Raw genomic sequence first — 17,803 nt, 5'->3', positions numbered from 1 at the left:
AAGGTCCACTGAACCGTATGTCTCTTTTTTTTTAGAAGCGACCTGGTCATCACAAATGATAGCTCAACGAAGTGATGGCTTATCGAAGCGTCGTGATTTGTTTTATTTTATTTTCTACCTACGCGACTTTACCGAAAGAACCAACGAGTGTGGATTCCTGCAGTCACGAAAGCTTAAAATCAAGATTGGTGCCTTATCGTGTGGACATTGATACAGTGAGGGAAAAAAGTATTTGATCCCCTGCTGATTTTGTACGTTTGCCCACTGACAAAGAAACGATCAGTCTATAATTTTAATGGTAGGTTTATTTGAACAGTGAGTGACAGAATAACAACAACAAAAATCCAGAAAAACGCATGTCAAAAATGTTATAAATTGATTTGCATTTTAATGAGGGAAATAAGCATTTGACCCCCTCTCAATCAGAAAGATTTCTGGCTCCCAGGTGTCTTTTATACAGGTAACGAGCTGAGATTAGGAGCACACTCTTAAAGGGAGTGCTCCTAATCTCAGCTTGTTACCTGTATAAAAGACACCTGTTCACAGAAGCAATCCATCAATCAGATTCCAAACTCTCCACCATTTCTTTGTCAGTGGGCAAACGTACAAAATCATCAGGGGATCAAATACTTTTTTCCCTCACTGTAGCAGGCCAAAAAATACTCGCAAACGCGGCGTCGATTCTGCGGGCGGAGAGAGGCAATCACAAGGGTTGGGATCGAACCCACGACCTCCTGCACACCTGGCGAGGGAGTGAACATTCATGCCACCGTGACGCACAGAACGTGCGCGCCTCTTGGATTTTCGAGTCCAGTTTGCGAACGGCCTCAAAAAATAAAAGGCTCTTGCCACGTGTGTGCGTGCATGCCGTGTGGGGCTCGCATTCCGCGTGGCTGTGCTCACGTTTGAACAAATTCCAGGCTTATTTGCTAACAAATTCCAGGTTGTGTTTGTGGGTGCTTTTTGGGTAAAGCGGAGTTTGGGATTGGGGAGCGGGGCGAGTGTGGGGCGGGGGGTGCTGTTGCCATCTGTATATTTGAAGCGACCACATCATTTCCTGCAACAATCCGCATCACTTCCCCGGCCCTCACAATTCGCTCCCATCATCGGCAGCTTCTCTCTCCTCTCTCCCAGCGTGTGTAGGAGAACAGACATGCGTCTCGATTTGTACTCGACTGCCCCCCCCCACCTTGTGGAGGATTTAAGCAGCAAAATGAATCAGGATGACAAACCCGTCCTTCTTCCAACAACATCAGCCCCTCCACATGAACGGATAACATCTTGTTGTTTTGGCGTTGTACACATCCCATCAGCCGGGCGCACGGCCTTCTGGGAATACGTCATTTAGTCGCATTTATATTCTTGGTTCTGTCGGTAAAGTCACGTAGAAGGGAAAAAACAAAATAATACAAATATAAAACAATATAATTCTCACGACGTTTCGACTGCAACACAAGCAATCGTCATTTTATTTTATTGTTTTATATTTTTATTATTTTATTTTTTCCCTTCTACGTGACTTTACCGAAAGAACCAAGAATATGAATCCCTGCAGTCACGAAAGCTTTAAATCAAAATTTAGTCGCATTTGTTCAACGCAAGCAAAACAACGCAGAGTGCAGTTCTTGCCTACGCGCAACTGGCAGTTCCCCAATGAACATGGAACGTTGCAGCAACATTGGTGCAACCGGACAACGTTGCATGTTTACCGGGTTCATCAGCACTGGTTCAAGAAAGCCAGACTGCTGACGAGACTAGATTTGAAGCTTTCGTGATTGCAAGGATTCATACTCTTAGTTTTGTCGGTAAAGTCACGTAGGTAAAAAATACAGCAAATCTGGCTGTGACGGTCCCACCTGATGACGGAGACTTGTGTTGCCTCCGAAACGTCGTGATTTTTTTTTATTTTTTTTATTACTTAATTTTTTATTAATTTCATTTTTTACCTATGTGACTTTACCGAAAAAACTAAGAGTATGCTGACGAGACACTATAACCGGCTCAGAGTCTGCTCTGTGCGTCCAACTAATGCTGCTTGAAACGATGCCCTCCCAGGGAGGGTCATGTGGCTGATGGGATGTGTTTAAAATACTGTACGTTTCCTGCTTAAGTGGGGGGGGGGGGGTGCAGCTATGGGCAAGAGACGAAATTCCTTTTAGTGAAAATGAGGTCAGCTAACGAACCTCACCATTCGTCGTGCCAATAGTAGTTGGTCATGGCGAAAGGTAAACTCGATGCGGTGTGCCCACTTGCAAAAATTAAGTCCTATGGAGGGAAAAAATAAATAAAAAACGCGTGGCAAAGTTTTGGGGAGGGAGGGAAGGAGGGAAATCTGGGTGCATGCTAAGTCGTCTGGCAGCTTTCGTGCGTGTGTTGGGCCATGTGGAAGGGAAGGGCATGTTGATGTAGAGAGAAATCCAGACACTGTGAACTCAGTTCACGATCTCACCGACAGCATCTTGCCAAGCACGACACTGATTCCTCCCCCCACCCTCCCTCCCAGCACGCGCACTTACCAAACATCGAGGCATGTACACATCTTCGAACTAAGATTCGAGTCCACGAAAGGCAGGGAAGAGCTGCTGTCCAACAAAGGTAAGGACGATGGGGCGACGTGTTTGGGATGCGCGTGGAGCGAAGAGCGTTGCGAGTTTGGTGGGCCATCGGATGTTGCGAGTTTGGTGGGCCATCGGTGTTGTGAGCTTGGTGGTTTTTTAGGGGGGAGGGGATGAGTGCAGAGAGATGCGTTCGGGGCTGTGAAGCTGCCGTGTTGACCAGTCCATTGAGAATGCAGAGCAAGTGCTGAGAGATGTGTTAGGTACGGTGCGAGACGCTGACATAATTTAATGTTAACCGTGGTTCGGAAATCAAACTCAGGTTGCAGTGTTCATTAAACGGACGATTTGCCTCATTTCCACATCTACCCCTCTACGTTAAAAATATAACATTTTGTCCACGTCCCATCAGCCGTAGAGCCTTGGAAGGAGGCCCTAATTCCAGCTGCAATGGTGCAACGCAAGCAAATTCTGGACCGGTTGCCACGTTCATTGCCCCCATCAGAAGGCTGCTTGAGCCAATGCTGATGAACTTCCAGAAGATGTTCATCGGCAAGGAGCCTCTCAATCCGTATTCGTGTGCGCCTAGCCGTCTCGAAATGCGATCGGAACCATTGTACCAACGTACCCACGGGGGGAGAGGATGTTCAATCAGGACACGCCAACACGGGTGTCTCTTGCGTATACAAACTTTTCGATTTAAAGCTTTCGTGACTGCAGGGATTCATCTTCTTGGTTCTTTCGGTAAAATCACGTAAAAGGGAAATAATAAAAATAAAACACAATAAAATATTATTTTTATACAAACTTTGCTTAAAACTATTTCCTCTACCCCCACTTCCCCCGTAATAAAATATAGCGCACGCTTCGTGTGATTGTTTTACTTGCGTCAAAAATAAAACCTGTGACTTCGTTTGAAAAGATCGCTTGAATAAATATAAAAAATATTCAACGATAATCTTGAACGCGCCAAAGTGTGTTAATGCCCGCGTCTCGTGAGATGAAGCCGCGTGTTTGCGCTCGCTCTCTAGAAGCGCGTACACTCGTTTGGAAGTGACCACACTGCGAAACTTGGCGCAGTCCAGAGAGGTGGCTGGGTTGCTGGGTGGCGTAGAGGTCAGATGTTGTGGAGTGCTGATTTGAGCTGGCAACGACCGAGGAGTTCCTGGGGTTGAATCCAAGGTTGGGGCCGGCCAAGCGGAATGACCACCAGAATCTCACGTGTGGTGATCTCGTGGGCAGGCAAGCGGGCGAGTTCAAGAGGCTGCATCCAAGGGGGGAGGGGGGGGGCGATTCCCTCCCCAAGATTCCCACCCCATCACCTTGAGACCCAAGGACATTAGGTACTGTACTAATAATTACGAGAGAGAATACGTTTGCTGCTATTTTAAATGTAGGGCCCTTGTTTAAAAATGTCCACAATTCGGGACCGGGCCCATCCACCACCCCCCCCCCCCCTAGTCTCCCACCCCCCCTCCCTGTGAAGTTTGTAGATCCACCTCTGGCCTCAACGTCGACACTGCCAATGCTTTGTATGTTTGTAAACGTTGTCTGCTTGTTCACCTGTGGAAGCCTAGGTGAGTGTCAAGACTCCATTTTTCAGGAGGATCCTGCCAAGTGATTTGTTTTGGCATTGAGTAACTTTTAAATACATATTTTGTCAGCTTTCAGAGGAAACTGGAGAACACGGAGTAACGCCCATGCAGAACGGTGGTGTGGAGAGAGAGAGAGAGAACGTACAAACTCCAAAAAGAGAGGCTCCCGTGTTGTTAATCGAAACCAGGCGTTGTCTTTGCTGCGAGGTGCCAGTGTGGTGAAAATATAAAAACGCAGAGAGAGAGAGAAGAAAAGAGGCCACGACTGGTGGGGGCTCGGAAATTGTGGGCGTGGTGGATGGAGGTAGCGAAAATACTTTGGGCACGGCCACAAAGCGAGGGCTCTGTCTATGGCAGCTTTTGGGCCGGGTCTGTGAATATTGACTTAAAGCTTTCGTGACTGCAGGAATTCATATTCTTTGGGTCTTTCGGTAAAGTCACGAAGATAGATTAAAATAACAATGCGTGCGGGAATACATTTCGATCGTAAGCATCCGTCATCAGGATGAAGAACGCTTGTGTTGCGATCGAAACGCCGTCGTTTTTTGTTATTTTCTTTGAACCTATCTACGTGACTTTACCGAGAGACCCAAAGGATCTGTGAATATTGCTGTGGGCGAGTGGGCGCGGGGGTGGTAGAATGCCCACCACCCCCACCATCCCCCACCGCGTGTTTGCTCTGAGCACACTGGCACCTTTTGCAAGGCTGTTGGAGGGCACTTTCTAGAAGTCAAGCGGTGAAGTATGGGATTTTTTTCTTTCCCAACATGAAAAGGAGCCACCCCACCACCGCCGCCACCACCTCTCGAGATTTTATCGACCCACTTTTGGCCACTGCCCGTACTGTACTCTCTCGCTAAAAAAAAGTAAAAAAATGTGTTCTCGCACGCAGCTCACAGTAGCCTCTGAGAACGCTGCCCAAAAGTCACAAAAATTCACGACCCTCGTTGCCCGTGCTCCGTGGTGAACCACCACCGTCATCAGCAGCAGCAGCAGCCATGGTCAATCCACTGCTGGATGACGGGCTTCCCAAGCGGGCCCACCGCCACCTCTTGTGGTCCCGCGATTGCAACGTTCGACGGAGCCGGCAGGGCGGGCGGTAGAGGCAGCGAGGATTAGCGGATCGCGCAAATGACGCGAAACTCCCTTCTCCGTGGGCGTCGAGATGCCATAACCCTGGCTTGCCGGGAGAAGGGGGTTACAGCGAGTGTGGACTAATCTCCATCTGTTCCGTCTGCACGGGATAGGGGGGTGCTGCTCGCTTGCACGCGTGGGAAGTCCTCCTGGTGCTCCTGGTTTCCTCCCGTGTGTATAAACAACTCGCTCAGTGTAGGACCACAGAACTCGGGAAATTGTCGGCGTCGGTTGTGGCTGCCTTCCTGCGTGTCTGCGGTTTCGCGCGCCTCTGGGATCGTTCTCGCTCTCTCGCCGCGGGTGAACGAATCTAAATTGAGAATTAGAATCGGAATCTTTTATTTATTCTGGAGGGGGAATCTGATTAGCTGTGAAACTCTTTTTCACAGACGTCCAGCAGGGACGGCAGGGAAGGAGGGGGGGTCAGCGAGTTACGTGAACAATACAAAATAAGTAATATTTTAAAACACTTTTTAAAAAACACGCTTTTATGAAATGTACTAGTAATGGCAGAACTCCACGACTCCAGGAAGTGGCCCCGAAGCTTTCCATAACGTAAGGGGCCGTGGTCAATTAGACCCAAGCCGAAACATAACAGGAAAAAAGAATGTAAAATTTTTTATTTTTTATTTTTACTGATAGAATATAGTATTGTCATCAGTACGACATAAGTATACCAAGTTTGCAGTCGATACCACATTGGGAAGTGGGTTAAAATTGAGTTACAAGATTTGAGGATACGACAACAACAGACAGTGAGTAATAAAAAAACTATGTCAGAGCAAGATCGACACACGCTAAGCAAGTGGCTAGAAACAAATAACAGCGAAGGGTAGCAGTAGATGCGCGCTCTGCGAGATTTACGAGTGCACTCCTTATCCTTGCGACGGCCGCAGCACAGTCGAGGGAGCAAGCTTCGTTGTGGTCACCGCAGGCGGCGATGGGGGACATCATTCGGCTGGCGGTGGTGGTGGCGGCGGTGGTGGCGGTGGTCGTCGCTTGGGGGCCGCTCCCTGTGAACGCAGCCCCCCAGAATTCCGCTCGGAGGCGTCCCAACCCTTGGGGTCAACAGAGGTCAGGCAGCACCGCTAACGCGACAGCGTTGGCAGCATCAGCAGCAGCATTGTCACGAGCATCAATGTTATCGTTATCATCATCATCACGTCTGTAACCACCATCGTTACCACAATTGATCATCTCTGATTGTCATCGTTAACACCGTGCTCCATCATCATCGCCATCGTGACTCATCATCTCTGTTACCATCACCACTTTCATCAACATCACCACTCATCAGCGTCCACCGTGATCATCATCATCAGTCACGGTCTTCATAATATAATCAATAAATTACTCATCATCATCTCCATTCTCGCCGTGCGGTCTCGGTTTACTTCATGCCCCCGTCCCAGGTCGCCCTCCGCTCTCTCCGCCCCTCCACGCGGTCGCCACGGAGGCGACGCGGGCGGCGTGGTGGCTCTCGTCGTCCCGGGTCCTGACGAGGGCGGCACCGGCTCCAGCTACGACGTCCTGCCAGGTGCGACGATGGACGATTGCCACGCGGTGACAACAACAACGACGACGACAACGACGACGACGACAACGACGACGACGACAACCGCCGTTCGCCGCTGAGTGGCGGGGTCGTCACCACGACGCTCGTGCCAGGCTAGGTGCACTTTGAGGCCCACGTGAAGTGTCGAAGGCACGCTGGCAGGAGGCCACGGAACAGACCCAGGTGCCGTGGGTTGACTGAGATGACTGGTAGATGCACCGACCGTACTCGCCACTGCGCCAACTTTCAGCGTTTTAGCCATCCGGTGCTCCTCTCGTTGTTGTGAGCGTCGCTCCCTCCATCGTTGCTGGAGGGCGACTGCCTCCAACTGCCCAGTAGCCTCAAAGTGCACCTAGCCTGGCACTGCCCGGTAGTGTCCTCAATGAGCCTCCTCCACGGAGGCCGACCATGACACCGCTGGTACCAGTCGTCGACAAGTCCAACCCCACATCCTCGCCTTACCGTTCCAGCCCATCTCTTCTACAGCCCGTTTCGCCCCTCTAATCCGGCCCAACAGAAGCTGCTTGGGCACACGGTGACTTGCACGACCTTTTCTGATATTATTGTTTATATTTAGGGCGCCTTCACTCAAGGCGCTCGACATAGTTGAAAAAAAAAAACGGTGATAAAACAGAATGATGTAGGTGGCAGGGCGTGCAAGGGTTGAGGAATGAGTGACCGCGATAGGGGGCACTTAGAGATCATGAAAGGGTAAGGGGAGGGATGGGAAAGAGTGGAGGGGCGCGGGGAGGGAAGACGGTGGACGATGGGTAAGAGATGAGCTTTGAGAGAGGAACGGAAGGCGGTTAAGGAGGAGGACTGCCACATTAACAAAGACAAAGATCCCCCGTGTAGCCTTAACAGACTGTTGGGGCAAGTGCTGTTAGCGGGCACCTATGAAGGCCGGTACGACACGCGAGGGGGTGGGTGGCCAGCACCACACCTGGCCGCCTTTGTCTGCCCAGTGGCGATGTTTACACAGCACACCAGGTACTCTTTTGAGGCTGAGTCGACTTAGGGGAGGCCCATGACCGGTGCAGGTAATCGTTACTGGTGTTGGCCGTGAGCGGGAATCGAACTCGGGATGCCGGGTTCGTAGTTCAGCGCACTAATGTAATGTAATGCAGCTAGTAATTTAAGAAACGCAAAATGATGCTAATAGCATCTCTAATGCACTAACCGCTGCGCCACTACTCGCCACATACAAACCACATAAAGTGATACGAGACGAATGACTGCCATGCGGCGACACAAACACACATAGGAGTACTTTGATGATGACACTGATGATGACGATGACACTGATGATGATATTGATGATAACATTGATGATGATGATGATGACACTGCTGATGATGATGACACTGCTGATGATGATGACATTGATGATGATGACATTGATGATGATAACATTGATCATAATGATAACACTGATGATGACATTCATGATGATGACAGTAATGATGATAACACTGATGATGGCACTGATGATGATGACATTGATGATAGCAGTGATTATGACGCTGATGATAAAACGGATGACGACAGTGAAGATGATAACACCGATGATAAAACCGACGACGGCGATGATGTTGCCGCCTCTACCCCTCCGCTAGGCCGCACGGGCCACTGTGCGTTTAGCGGCATGCAGATGTTCGACGGGGCCGTGTGGTCCCCCAAGCCGTGCGTGACGTGCGTGTGCAAGCGCGGCGCCGTCGCCTGCGACGAGGTCGACTGCCCTCGTCCGCACTGCCCGAGGACGGCGCGCACCGCCGCCACGTGCTGCCCTGTGTGCCAGAACACCGGTAACCACCGCCGCCACGTGCTGCCCTGTGTGCCAGAACACCGGTAACCACCGCCACCAGCCACCGCAGAGAGTGATGCTGACGTGGCCACCACCACCGCCGCCAGCAAAACAAATATGAAGATCTCCCCATATACTGTAGGCTTAACAGACCGTAGGGGCAAGTGCTGTTAGCGAGCGCCTATGAAGGCCGGCACGGCACACGAGGGGGTGGGTGGCCAGCACCACGCCCGACCGCCTTTGTTTCCCCAGTGGCGATGTTTACACGTCGCACCAGGTACTCATTTGAGGCTGAGTCGACCTAGGGGAGGAGGCCCTGGGTGTTGCCCGTGAGCGGGAATCGAACTCGGGTCTGCGGGTTCGTAGCGCAGTGCGCTAACCACTACACCCTCACACCCTCTAACCGTCACTAAACTCAACATGACTATGAAGTGAGAATAGGTTTTCCCCTTTGTTCTGGCAACAAAACAGCTGTGTTAAGATCTTAAAACACCAAACCGAAATCTATACAAGGAACAAGGAATCATGTCTGCATTAACCACAATACTTGTGGTCAGAATGCAAGCCAAAAAACACACTCTGATAGTTTATGCATTGTCTTTGCAACTGATTGGCCCACACCAGAGACAGCTTTCTTTTGAGCCTCGTCTCAAAACGGTGTTAGACCAGAGGACGCCACAAGGCGCGCTATGAAGTGTTCTGCACAGTGCCGATGCACGTGTGGTGATGTGAGGAGTGACGGCGTGACGTCCCCGGCACATCGCACCACCGGCCACCGCCGCGAGAGCCGGTAACCGCGCCCCAAAGTAACCGCCCGTGGCCGTGCCCCTCGCCATTGCAGAGCCAGACCCAGAGCCGCAGCAGGGGACGGCGCAGACCGGAGAAGCAGCGGAAGCGGAGAATCAGAAGAAGCGCGCTCGGGGAAGCAAGAAAGGCCGCAAGAAACCCGACGATGAGGTTGGTGGCGTAAAAGAGCAGCAACAGCAGCAGCAGGAGCAGCAGCAGCAGGAGCAGCAGCAGCAGCAGCAGGAGCAGCAGCAGCAGGAGCAGCAGCAGCAGCAAGAGCAGCAGCAGCAGCAGGAGCAGCAGCAGCAGCAGCAGCAGGAGCAGCAGCAGCAGCAGCAGCAGCAAGAGCAGCAGCAGCAGCAGGAGCAGCAGCAGCAGCAGCAGCAGCAGGAGCAGCAGCAGCAGCAGGAGCGAGAGAAGGAGCAGGAGGAGAAGGCAGCGCTGGCGCCTGCCCCGCCGAATCCGGACGGCCGATTTGAAGGCCCCGCGCCGGAAATCCATCGTGGAGCATCGCCGGACGGGCCGCCGCCTCCTCCAGCAGCGGCGGCGCCGGCGAAACCGGACGCGGCGGAGCGAGCGCGGCGGCGGGAGCAGAAGCGCCGGGAGGAAGAGGAGAAGCGTCAGCGCTACCTGGAGGAGGAGCTGCGCTTGCAGGAGCAGGAGGAGGTGGCGGCGCGGGCGGCCGCGCCGGCGACGCCCGCGCTCGCCGGTCCCACCGGAGCGAGCGAGCGAGCGGGGGCACGCGGCGACGTGCCGGACGACGTGCCGAGCGAGCGGCTACCGCCGGCGCCGCCGGTCCTGCCGCCGGTCCTGCAGCCGGCGCCACGGCCGCCGGCGCCGAGGCCGCGTCCGCGTCCGCGTCCGCCGGCGGTCCCCGTGCTGCCGAGGGGTTTCGTGCCGCCCGGCGAGGACCCCCCCGGGGAGGGGGCGACGTTGGCGCCGGCCGCGCCGTTTGCCCCGGAGCTGCCGAGGGGGTGCAAGTCGGAGGACACGACGCTGACGTGCAACTCGGCCAAGCTGGTGTACGTGCCGCCCCTGACCGACGCGCACCTCCTGCAGCTCTACCTCACAGGTGACGGCGGCGGCGGCGGCGGTTGAGCGCTCAGTCGCCCCTCCGGGGGCGGGATAACGCGGGCGCCGCTCTGTGGGGAAGCCAAGTCGCCGTGCTACGGAGAGGCTCCCTCCTGCCGTAGGAGCTCTGCCATTGCCACCACTGGCCTCGGGGCTGTACACGGGAGTGGAGCACACCGACCGACGGCCACTCGGTTTCGAGCAGCGGGAAGTCGCTCGGCCACGCGGCCCAGCAGCGGCGCGTTCGCCGCTTGCTTCTGAGGTTGCGGTTCTGATCTGGCTGGGCAGCCCTTTATGAACGTAAATGATTATCATTATTGATAATACTGCGGTGTGCGCGCGTGTCAACCGTGAACGTGCGACGCGTCGTCTGCTTCACCGGTGGACGCTCGAGGTCCCCTGGCGTAACTTGCAGGAGCAAGCCGCACCGTGTGACAGATTCACGGACCAATTTCGCCGCGTTTGGCCCAAAATTGCTCGAGTGGCTCGCGGAGCGCACAAAGCGATCAGCGCACACTGTCCGCAGACTGATGGGCACTTGTTGCGGTCACCACGCGGCACCGTAGCCGCACCGTAGTGGTACCGTAGCGGTACCGTTTGGCCATGCTTGTTTGTTGTAGTACAGAGTTAGACTGATGGCCTTAATCTAAAGTTGTCTTGTGGTTGTTGTTGTTGTTTGACTTGCATCCCACTGGGATTTTTGCACACAGCGTTGGTGTACGGTGCTTTTTGTGGAATATTTTGCTGTCTTTTCTTGGATTTTCTGTTCATGTTTTAGTTTTTTGTTTGTTGCGGTTGCACCCGATTCAAGAGCCGAATGGCTCACAGGGCTATACCTAATACATTAACTTTGAACTTTGAACTTTGAACCAGCGCTACACTGTACCAATACCGTAGCGGCGGATCGCAGCACCGTAACCGCACCATAGCGGCACCGTCCCCCGCACCGCAACGGGACCACGCGCTGCTGCGGTCAGCTGCTCGACGTGCATTCGGGCATGCTGACTCAGCGCGGTGTCCATTCCGCGAAAGCCGTGCAACCGACGGCACGCGCGATTACATATTCCCGTCGTCTCGTGGCAGGGAACGCGATTGCGGTGATTGAGGCCGGAACATTCCGCGGGCTTCCACGCATCGAGTGGATCGACCTGAGCAGGAACCAACTCACGAGCCACGGCATCAGAGACGGAACCTTTGAGGTGTCGCACCGCACGGCGATCTGCCACTTTGTCGTGTCGTGCGATCGATGTGCTGTGTGATCGATGTGCTGTGTGATTGATGTGTCACGTGATCAATGTGTCATGTGGTCGATGTGTCACGTGATTGACGTGTCGTGTGATTGATGTGTCACGTGATTTATGTGTCACGTGATTGATGTCACGTGATCGATGTGGCGTGTGATTGATGTGTCACGTGATTGATGTGTCACGTGATTGATGTGTCACGTGATCAATGTGTCGTGTGATTGAGCTTTGAACCCTGACCCCGGTAGAATGTGACGACGTTGAAGCGGCTGTTCCTCGACGGCAATGCGCTCACGACCATCCCATCGCCACTGCCGCCATCCCTCGAGGAGCTCAAAATCAACGACAACAAACTCAAGTTCATCGACCGCAACACCTTCGCCTGTGAGGAGATAACAACAACAACAACAGCCGCCATTTTACACTGAGTGGTGATGACATTACCACGGCACTTGTGCCAGGCTAAGTGCACTTTGAGGTCACGTGAAGTGTCGAAAACTGGCAGGTCATGGGACAGAACCCAGGTGTTATCAGTTCACTAACTCAGAGGCCAACCTTGACATCGCAGGTGCCAGTCATCTGCAAGTCCAGTCAGCTCCACATCCTCCTGCACTGCATCGGTCCATCTCTTCTCCAGCCCCGTGCCGCGCCCGTTTATCCCCCTCTATCTGGCCAAACGGAAGCTGCTTGGGCACGCGTTGTCAGGAGCTCACCGTTGGGACCGTGTCCAGATCTTTCAAGGACATTTGTTGCTGCTGTTGTTGTTGTGCGAAGCTCCCTCGCCGCCCCTGTGCGTGTGTCCTGGCAGCGCTGTCGAGCCTGCTGACGCTGGAGCTGGAGGGGAACGCTCTGAGCGAGAGCACGGTGGACCCGCTGGCGTTCGCGTCGCTCGCGGGCCTCCACTACCTGCGCCTCGACCGCAACAAGTTCCGCCTCATCCCCTCGGGCCTCCCGCCGTCGCTCGATGTACGACAACGGCGGTCCGCCTGTCGGCTGGCAGCGCCTCGCCGAAATGGTGTAGACGTGTCAGCGCGCGCAGTTGCGATCCGGGTTGGGTGGAGTCGTGTTCGGTCGGTGCGCTTTGCGAACGTCGGCTATCGGGGTGGACGCCCATCCCGGTTCTCATAATCTTGTAGAGGAGGTAGCTGTCGTCCTGGAAAATCTGTAGGACTGGGTGAATGAGTGAGTCAGTGGGTGGGTCAGCAGGCGAGTGGGTAAGTGAGCGGGTAAGTAAGTGGGTGAATGAGTGGGTGAGTGGGTGAGTTAGTTGGTGAGTGGGTGAGTGAGTGGATGAGTGAGTGGGTGAGTGGGTTGGTGAGTGGGTGAGTGAGTGGGTGGGTAAGTGGATAAGCGAGTGAGTGGGTGAGTTAGTTGGTGAGTGGGTGAGTGAGTAGATGAGTGAATGAGTGAGTGGGTGAGTGGGTTGGTGAGTGAGTGGGTGGGTAAGTGGATAAGCGAGTGAGTGGGTGAGTTAGTTGGTGAGTGGGTGAGTGAGTGGTTGAGTTAGTGGGTCAGTGGGTGGGTGACTGGGTGAGTGAGTGGGTGGGTGAGTGGATAAGCGAGTGAGTGGGTGAGTTAGTTGGTGAGTGGGTGAGTGAGTGGATGAGTGAGTGGGTGGGTGACTGGGTCAGTGAGTGGGTGGGTAAGTGGATAAGCGAGTGAGTGGGTGAGTGTAATGAATTGGGGGAAATAAATTCCTTCCACCTGGACATAGATGCAAAATCCCATGCTCGCAATGGCTTCACCACAATCATCGCCATCACCGCCAACATAATCTCAATCATCGCCACCACTGTCGTCATCATCACCATCTTGAAACGTGCGTAGTCTTACTCGGTGTTAAGATTCATGTTCGATGTTTGTGTTAGGGGCCGTCCATAAATGACGTCACGCACCTGGGGGGGGGGGGGGGTCAGACATTTGTGACGATGTGTGATGAGGGGGAGGGTTTGAGAAATGTGACGTCACATCAAAATGCGCAACTTTAAATTAATATAGACAACACGTTCTACTTAATTAATTAAATACGCACTACAATGACAATAGTTTAAAGCGATTTGAAGCATGTTTTTTTTTTGGAGGGAAGGGGGGTAGAGCTTTGTGACGTCATATTTGAGGGGGGGAGTCTGATTTTTTGTGACGCCGTGTGACGAGGGGTGGGGGGGTCAAAAATCGTCCGAAATCGCGTGACGTCATTTATGGACGGCCCCTTAGGCCACGTGAATACATGTGGTCACACATCTTGTGCCGCAAGACCCTCCCACCGCCCTACACAACCAAGCAGGCGTGGACCCGGCGGTACACGCGGCGCGTGGGCGTCTGCCTTTGTTTCCGCAGGAGCTCTACTTGAGCGACAACCAGATCGAGGAGATCTCGAACGGAGTCTTCAACAAATCATCGTCCCTCTCCATCCTCCACCTCCAGAACAACCGCCTACAGGAGACGCGGATCCACCCGCGGGCTCTCATCTCCCTCAAGTGAGGGGGGGGGTGGGTGCCCGCTCCTCCAGTCTCTCAGTGGGGGGGTGGGTAGGGGGGGGAGCGGGGGGGTGGGGGCGGGGGGGGGGGCCGGCGGGTGCTTCATATTGGCTATGACCGAGACACTCAGCTGACTTTGATGAGCTCCTGGGTTTGAGCCCTGGGTGTGTGGGTGTGTGGAGGTCAGGCTTTAGGCCTCATAGTATTTAAAAGGCTTCATTTGGAGAATCTCAAATGCCCAAACGAATGCATCCTCTAAAGGTGAGGGGGGGGGGGGGGGATCCACGGGTGCAGACAACCAACACAGCCACCGATGAAAACGAGACACGAGTCCATTTGAAGGTTGTTTTTCTTTCCAGAGGATGTATTCTCAACCTCACCTCCAGAATTTGTTTCGCGTCCAAAATAATAAAAAAAAGCCACGGTGCAAAGTTGGTAGAAATTCGGTCTCGGTTTGCTTTTGTCTCGAACCGCAGAGTTGTCGAGATAACCATATCGCTTGGCAAGGGTCAAGGCGAAGAGAAAACAAGTCACTGGGGGGTTTGAAAAGAACTACACTCGGGATATGTGCAATGATTTCCAGCGGGCACAGAGCATCGAGATGAAGAAAGTCACAAACACCAGATCAACATTAGTGGCAAAATAATTATTTGGTCAGGTTCTTGAGATTGACCACAGGCCTCATAGCAGATTCCGGTGGTCATTCACGGAAGCAGAGGTGTGAGCGTCAGCTGACAGGTCCTTGGAAGAGAGCCCCAGACCAGGCTGCACTCGCAGGTCAGAGGTCACGGGCTGAACAGGGCCGTGCTGGTCTCAGACTCGCAGGTCAGAGGTCACGAGCTGAGCAGGGCCGTGCTGGTCTCAGACTCGCAGGTCAGAGGTCACGAGCTGAGCAGGGCCGTGCTGGTCTCAGACTCGCAGGTCAGAGGTCACGGGGTGAGCAGGGCCCTGCTGGTCTCAGCCTCGCAGGTCAGAGGTCACGAGCTGAGCAGGGCCGCGCTGGTCTCAGACTCGCAGGTCAGAGGTCACGAGCCGGTCGGTGGCCACGCAGACGCCGCGTTACCGGATCGGGCGACGCGTCTCGTTGTCCCCCCCCCCACACCTCCACCCCCCACCCCCCCAGGAACCTGGAGTCCATCGACTTCTCTCACAACCGATTCGTCCACGTGCCCTCCTTCCTGCCCACCTCGCTGCGACACCTCGTGCTCACCTACAACCTGCTGCAGCGCGTTCCCGGGTGAGCCCCCACCCTCCGCCTCCCCCCCCGCCCCCCTCCCCCCCCCTCGACGTCTCGCGCGGGGTGGGGGGGGGCAAAAAACGCCGCCGTCGATCATCGTGGGTCAAGATCTCTCCGCTGCTGGATGAAGGTTTTCTCTCTCTCTCTCCGTCTCGCGATGCGATCGAGCCACGGGGCTTCTTGTGCACGGGCTGCTGACGCCTCTCGCCGCCGTCTCCACGGCGGGCGCCGTCTCGCTTGAAGCCAGCCCCCACCCTTTGGCCTCCCTCCCAAGTTATTCGGGAAACGTGTTGGGGTTTTCAACTTCTCTGCTATCGTCAATGGCCGGTTCGGCTGCGTGGGGTGCGAAAGAAGTTCGACAAACATACGGTGGTCTCGGAGCGAGTCTCTGCATCTGTGCGAGTCTGCGGGCGGTCTCTGTGCGAGCCTCTGTGTGTCATTCGATGCACTCCATGTGACGATTTGTGTACCGTGTTAGTTATTTACCTGCATCACTCGCTCGCTCACCAACCCCACTCACTACCCACTCCATTACTTACCCACTCACTCACTCACCCCTCCCACTCTCCCACTCCCCCCTCCAGATACGTGTTTGCGCACATGAGCCCGGGACTCGAGTACCTGTACCTGTCGTTCAAACCGCATCACGAGCGACGGGATCGACCCGGTGTCGTTCCACGGCATGCAGAACGTCCCTCCTCGAGCTCTACCTGGACCACAACCTCCTGCGCAGCGTGCCGCTGGGCCGCCGACCTCGCGGTGCTCCGCACGCTGCTGCTCAACGACAACGACATCCGGTGCCACCATGCGGCTTCACCTTCTCCCTCCCTCCCTCCCTCCCCCTTACTCCCTCCCTCCCTCCCCTCCCTCCTACTCCCTCCCCTACTCCCTCCCCTCCCTCCCTCCCCTCCACTCCCTCCCTCCCTCCACCCCTTACCTCCCTCCCTCCCTCCCTCCCTCCCTCCCCCTCCCTCCCTCCCTCCCTCCCTCCTACTCCCTCCCCTCCCTCCCCTCCCCTCCCCTCCCTCCCTCCCTCCCTCCCCTCCCCTCCCTCCCTCCCTCCCTCCCTCCCCTCCCTCCTACTCCCTCCCCCTTACTCCCTCCCTCCCTCCCTCCCCTCCCTCCTACTCCCTCCCCCTTACTCCCTCCCTCCCCTCCCTCCCTCCCTCCCTCCCTCCCTCCCTCCCTCCCTCCCCTCCCTCCCTCCCTCCCTCCCTCCCCTCCCTCCCTCCCTCCCTCCCTCCCCTCCCTCCTACTCCCTCCCCCTTACTCCCTCCCTCCCCTCCCTCCCTCCCTCCCTCCCCTCCCTCCCTCCCTCCCTCCCTCCCTCCCCTCCCCTCCCTCCCTCCCTCCCTCCCTCCCTCCCCTCCTCCCTCCCTCCCCTCCCTCCCTCCCTCCCTCCCCTCCCTCCTCCCCTCCCTCCCTCCCTCCCTCCCTCCCTCCCCTCCCTCCCTCCCTCCCTCCCCTCCCCTCCACTCCCTCCCTCCCTCCCTCCCCTCCCTCCCTCCCTCCCTCCCCTCCCTCCCTCCTACTCCCTCCTCCTTTCTACTCCTTCCTCTCCCTCCTTCCCTCCATCTGTAAATCTCTTAACCTCAGTCTCGCGCTCGCCGTTCAGAGGCAGAGCCACTCCCTGTTGTTTGGCAGTTCCCGGCCCCGAGTAGAGAATTGCCCACCCACACAACCACATATCCGCACAACTGCTCACTTACCGACCCACCCACCTACCCACGCACCCATCCACTCACTGACCCACCCACCAACAAACCCACTCACTTACCCACCCACTCATCCCCCACCCCGCCCCTTCCCCCACAGCACGGTGCCCCCCCAGGCGTTCTGCGTCGACTCGAACCCGGACGACTCCGCGCTCGTCACGCTGCGGCTCGACCAGAACCACATCGACCGTCGCGCCGTGCCTCGCACCGCCTTCTCCTGCGTGCGCCTCGCTCGCCAGCGTGGTGCTGCGTCCGCAGAAGCCCCTGGGGCGCACGCCGCCATCGTCGTCGTCGTCGAGGAGGAGGCCCGGAAGACCCCGAGCGAAGCCTGAGCCGGATTACGATGACTATGAGTCGCACTCCGGGTACGAGGATGAGGTGCGGCAGGAGGAGGAGGAATACGAGGAGGGGGACTTCGGGATGGACCAGGACCCGGCCGTTTGGTTCTTCAGGTTGGGGTTGGGACTCGGACTCTGGTAGTGACTGGTGGGTGGACGGGTGGAGGGGTGGAGGGGTGGATGGGTGGAGAGGTGGATGGGTGGATGGGTAGATGGGTAGATGGGTGGAGGGGTGGAGGGGTGGATGGGTGGAGGGGTGGAGGGGTGGATGGGTGGAGGGGTAGATGGGTGG

The 17,803-nt window shown here is 55.5% G+C and overlaps 1 protein-coding gene across 2 annotated transcripts in view; it reads left to right on the top strand.

The window, feature by feature from the left end:
- Nucleotides 1-2,304: 2,304 nt before the first annotated feature.
- Nucleotides 2,305-17,803, top strand: part of ECM2 (extracellular matrix protein 2) — a 24,304-nt gene continuing 8,805 nt past the window's right edge. Inside the window, exons 1-12 of one of the 2 annotated variants that reach the window (XM_078876446.1) lie at nucleotides 2,305-2,595; nucleotides 6,181-6,358; nucleotides 6,697-6,821; nucleotides 8,456-8,644; nucleotides 9,485-10,501; nucleotides 11,584-11,699; nucleotides 11,993-12,128; nucleotides 12,553-12,710; nucleotides 14,082-14,221; nucleotides 15,345-15,458; nucleotides 16,043-16,255; nucleotides 17,274-17,725. In XM_078876446.1, coding sequence (XP_078732572.1) covers nucleotides 6,225-6,358; nucleotides 6,697-6,821; nucleotides 8,456-8,644; nucleotides 9,485-10,501; nucleotides 11,584-11,699; nucleotides 11,993-12,128; nucleotides 12,553-12,710; nucleotides 14,082-14,221; nucleotides 15,345-15,458; nucleotides 16,043-16,255; nucleotides 17,274-17,505 — 2,574 coding nt within the window. In that variant the 5' untranslated portion in view covers nucleotides 2,305-2,595; nucleotides 6,181-6,224 and the 3' untranslated portion in view covers nucleotides 17,506-17,725. Of the gene's footprint in view, nucleotides 2,596-6,180; nucleotides 6,359-6,696; nucleotides 6,822-8,455; nucleotides 8,645-9,484; nucleotides 10,502-11,583; nucleotides 11,700-11,992; nucleotides 12,129-12,552; nucleotides 12,711-14,081; nucleotides 14,222-15,344; nucleotides 15,459-16,042; nucleotides 16,256-17,273; nucleotides 17,726-17,803 lie in introns of those variants that run through there. The other variant, XM_078876445.1, reaches the window with a different exon arrangement.

The sequence above is a fragment of the Lampetra fluviatilis genome, chromosome 44, assembly GCF_964198595.1.
Source record: "Lampetra fluviatilis chromosome 44, kcLamFluv1.1, whole genome shotgun sequence".
Lineage (NCBI taxonomy): Eukaryota > Metazoa > Chordata > Hyperoartia > Petromyzontiformes > Petromyzontidae > Lampetra > Lampetra fluviatilis.
Note: the sequence above shows the minus strand (reverse complement) of the source record. Positions and strands in the feature narration are given on the sequence as shown.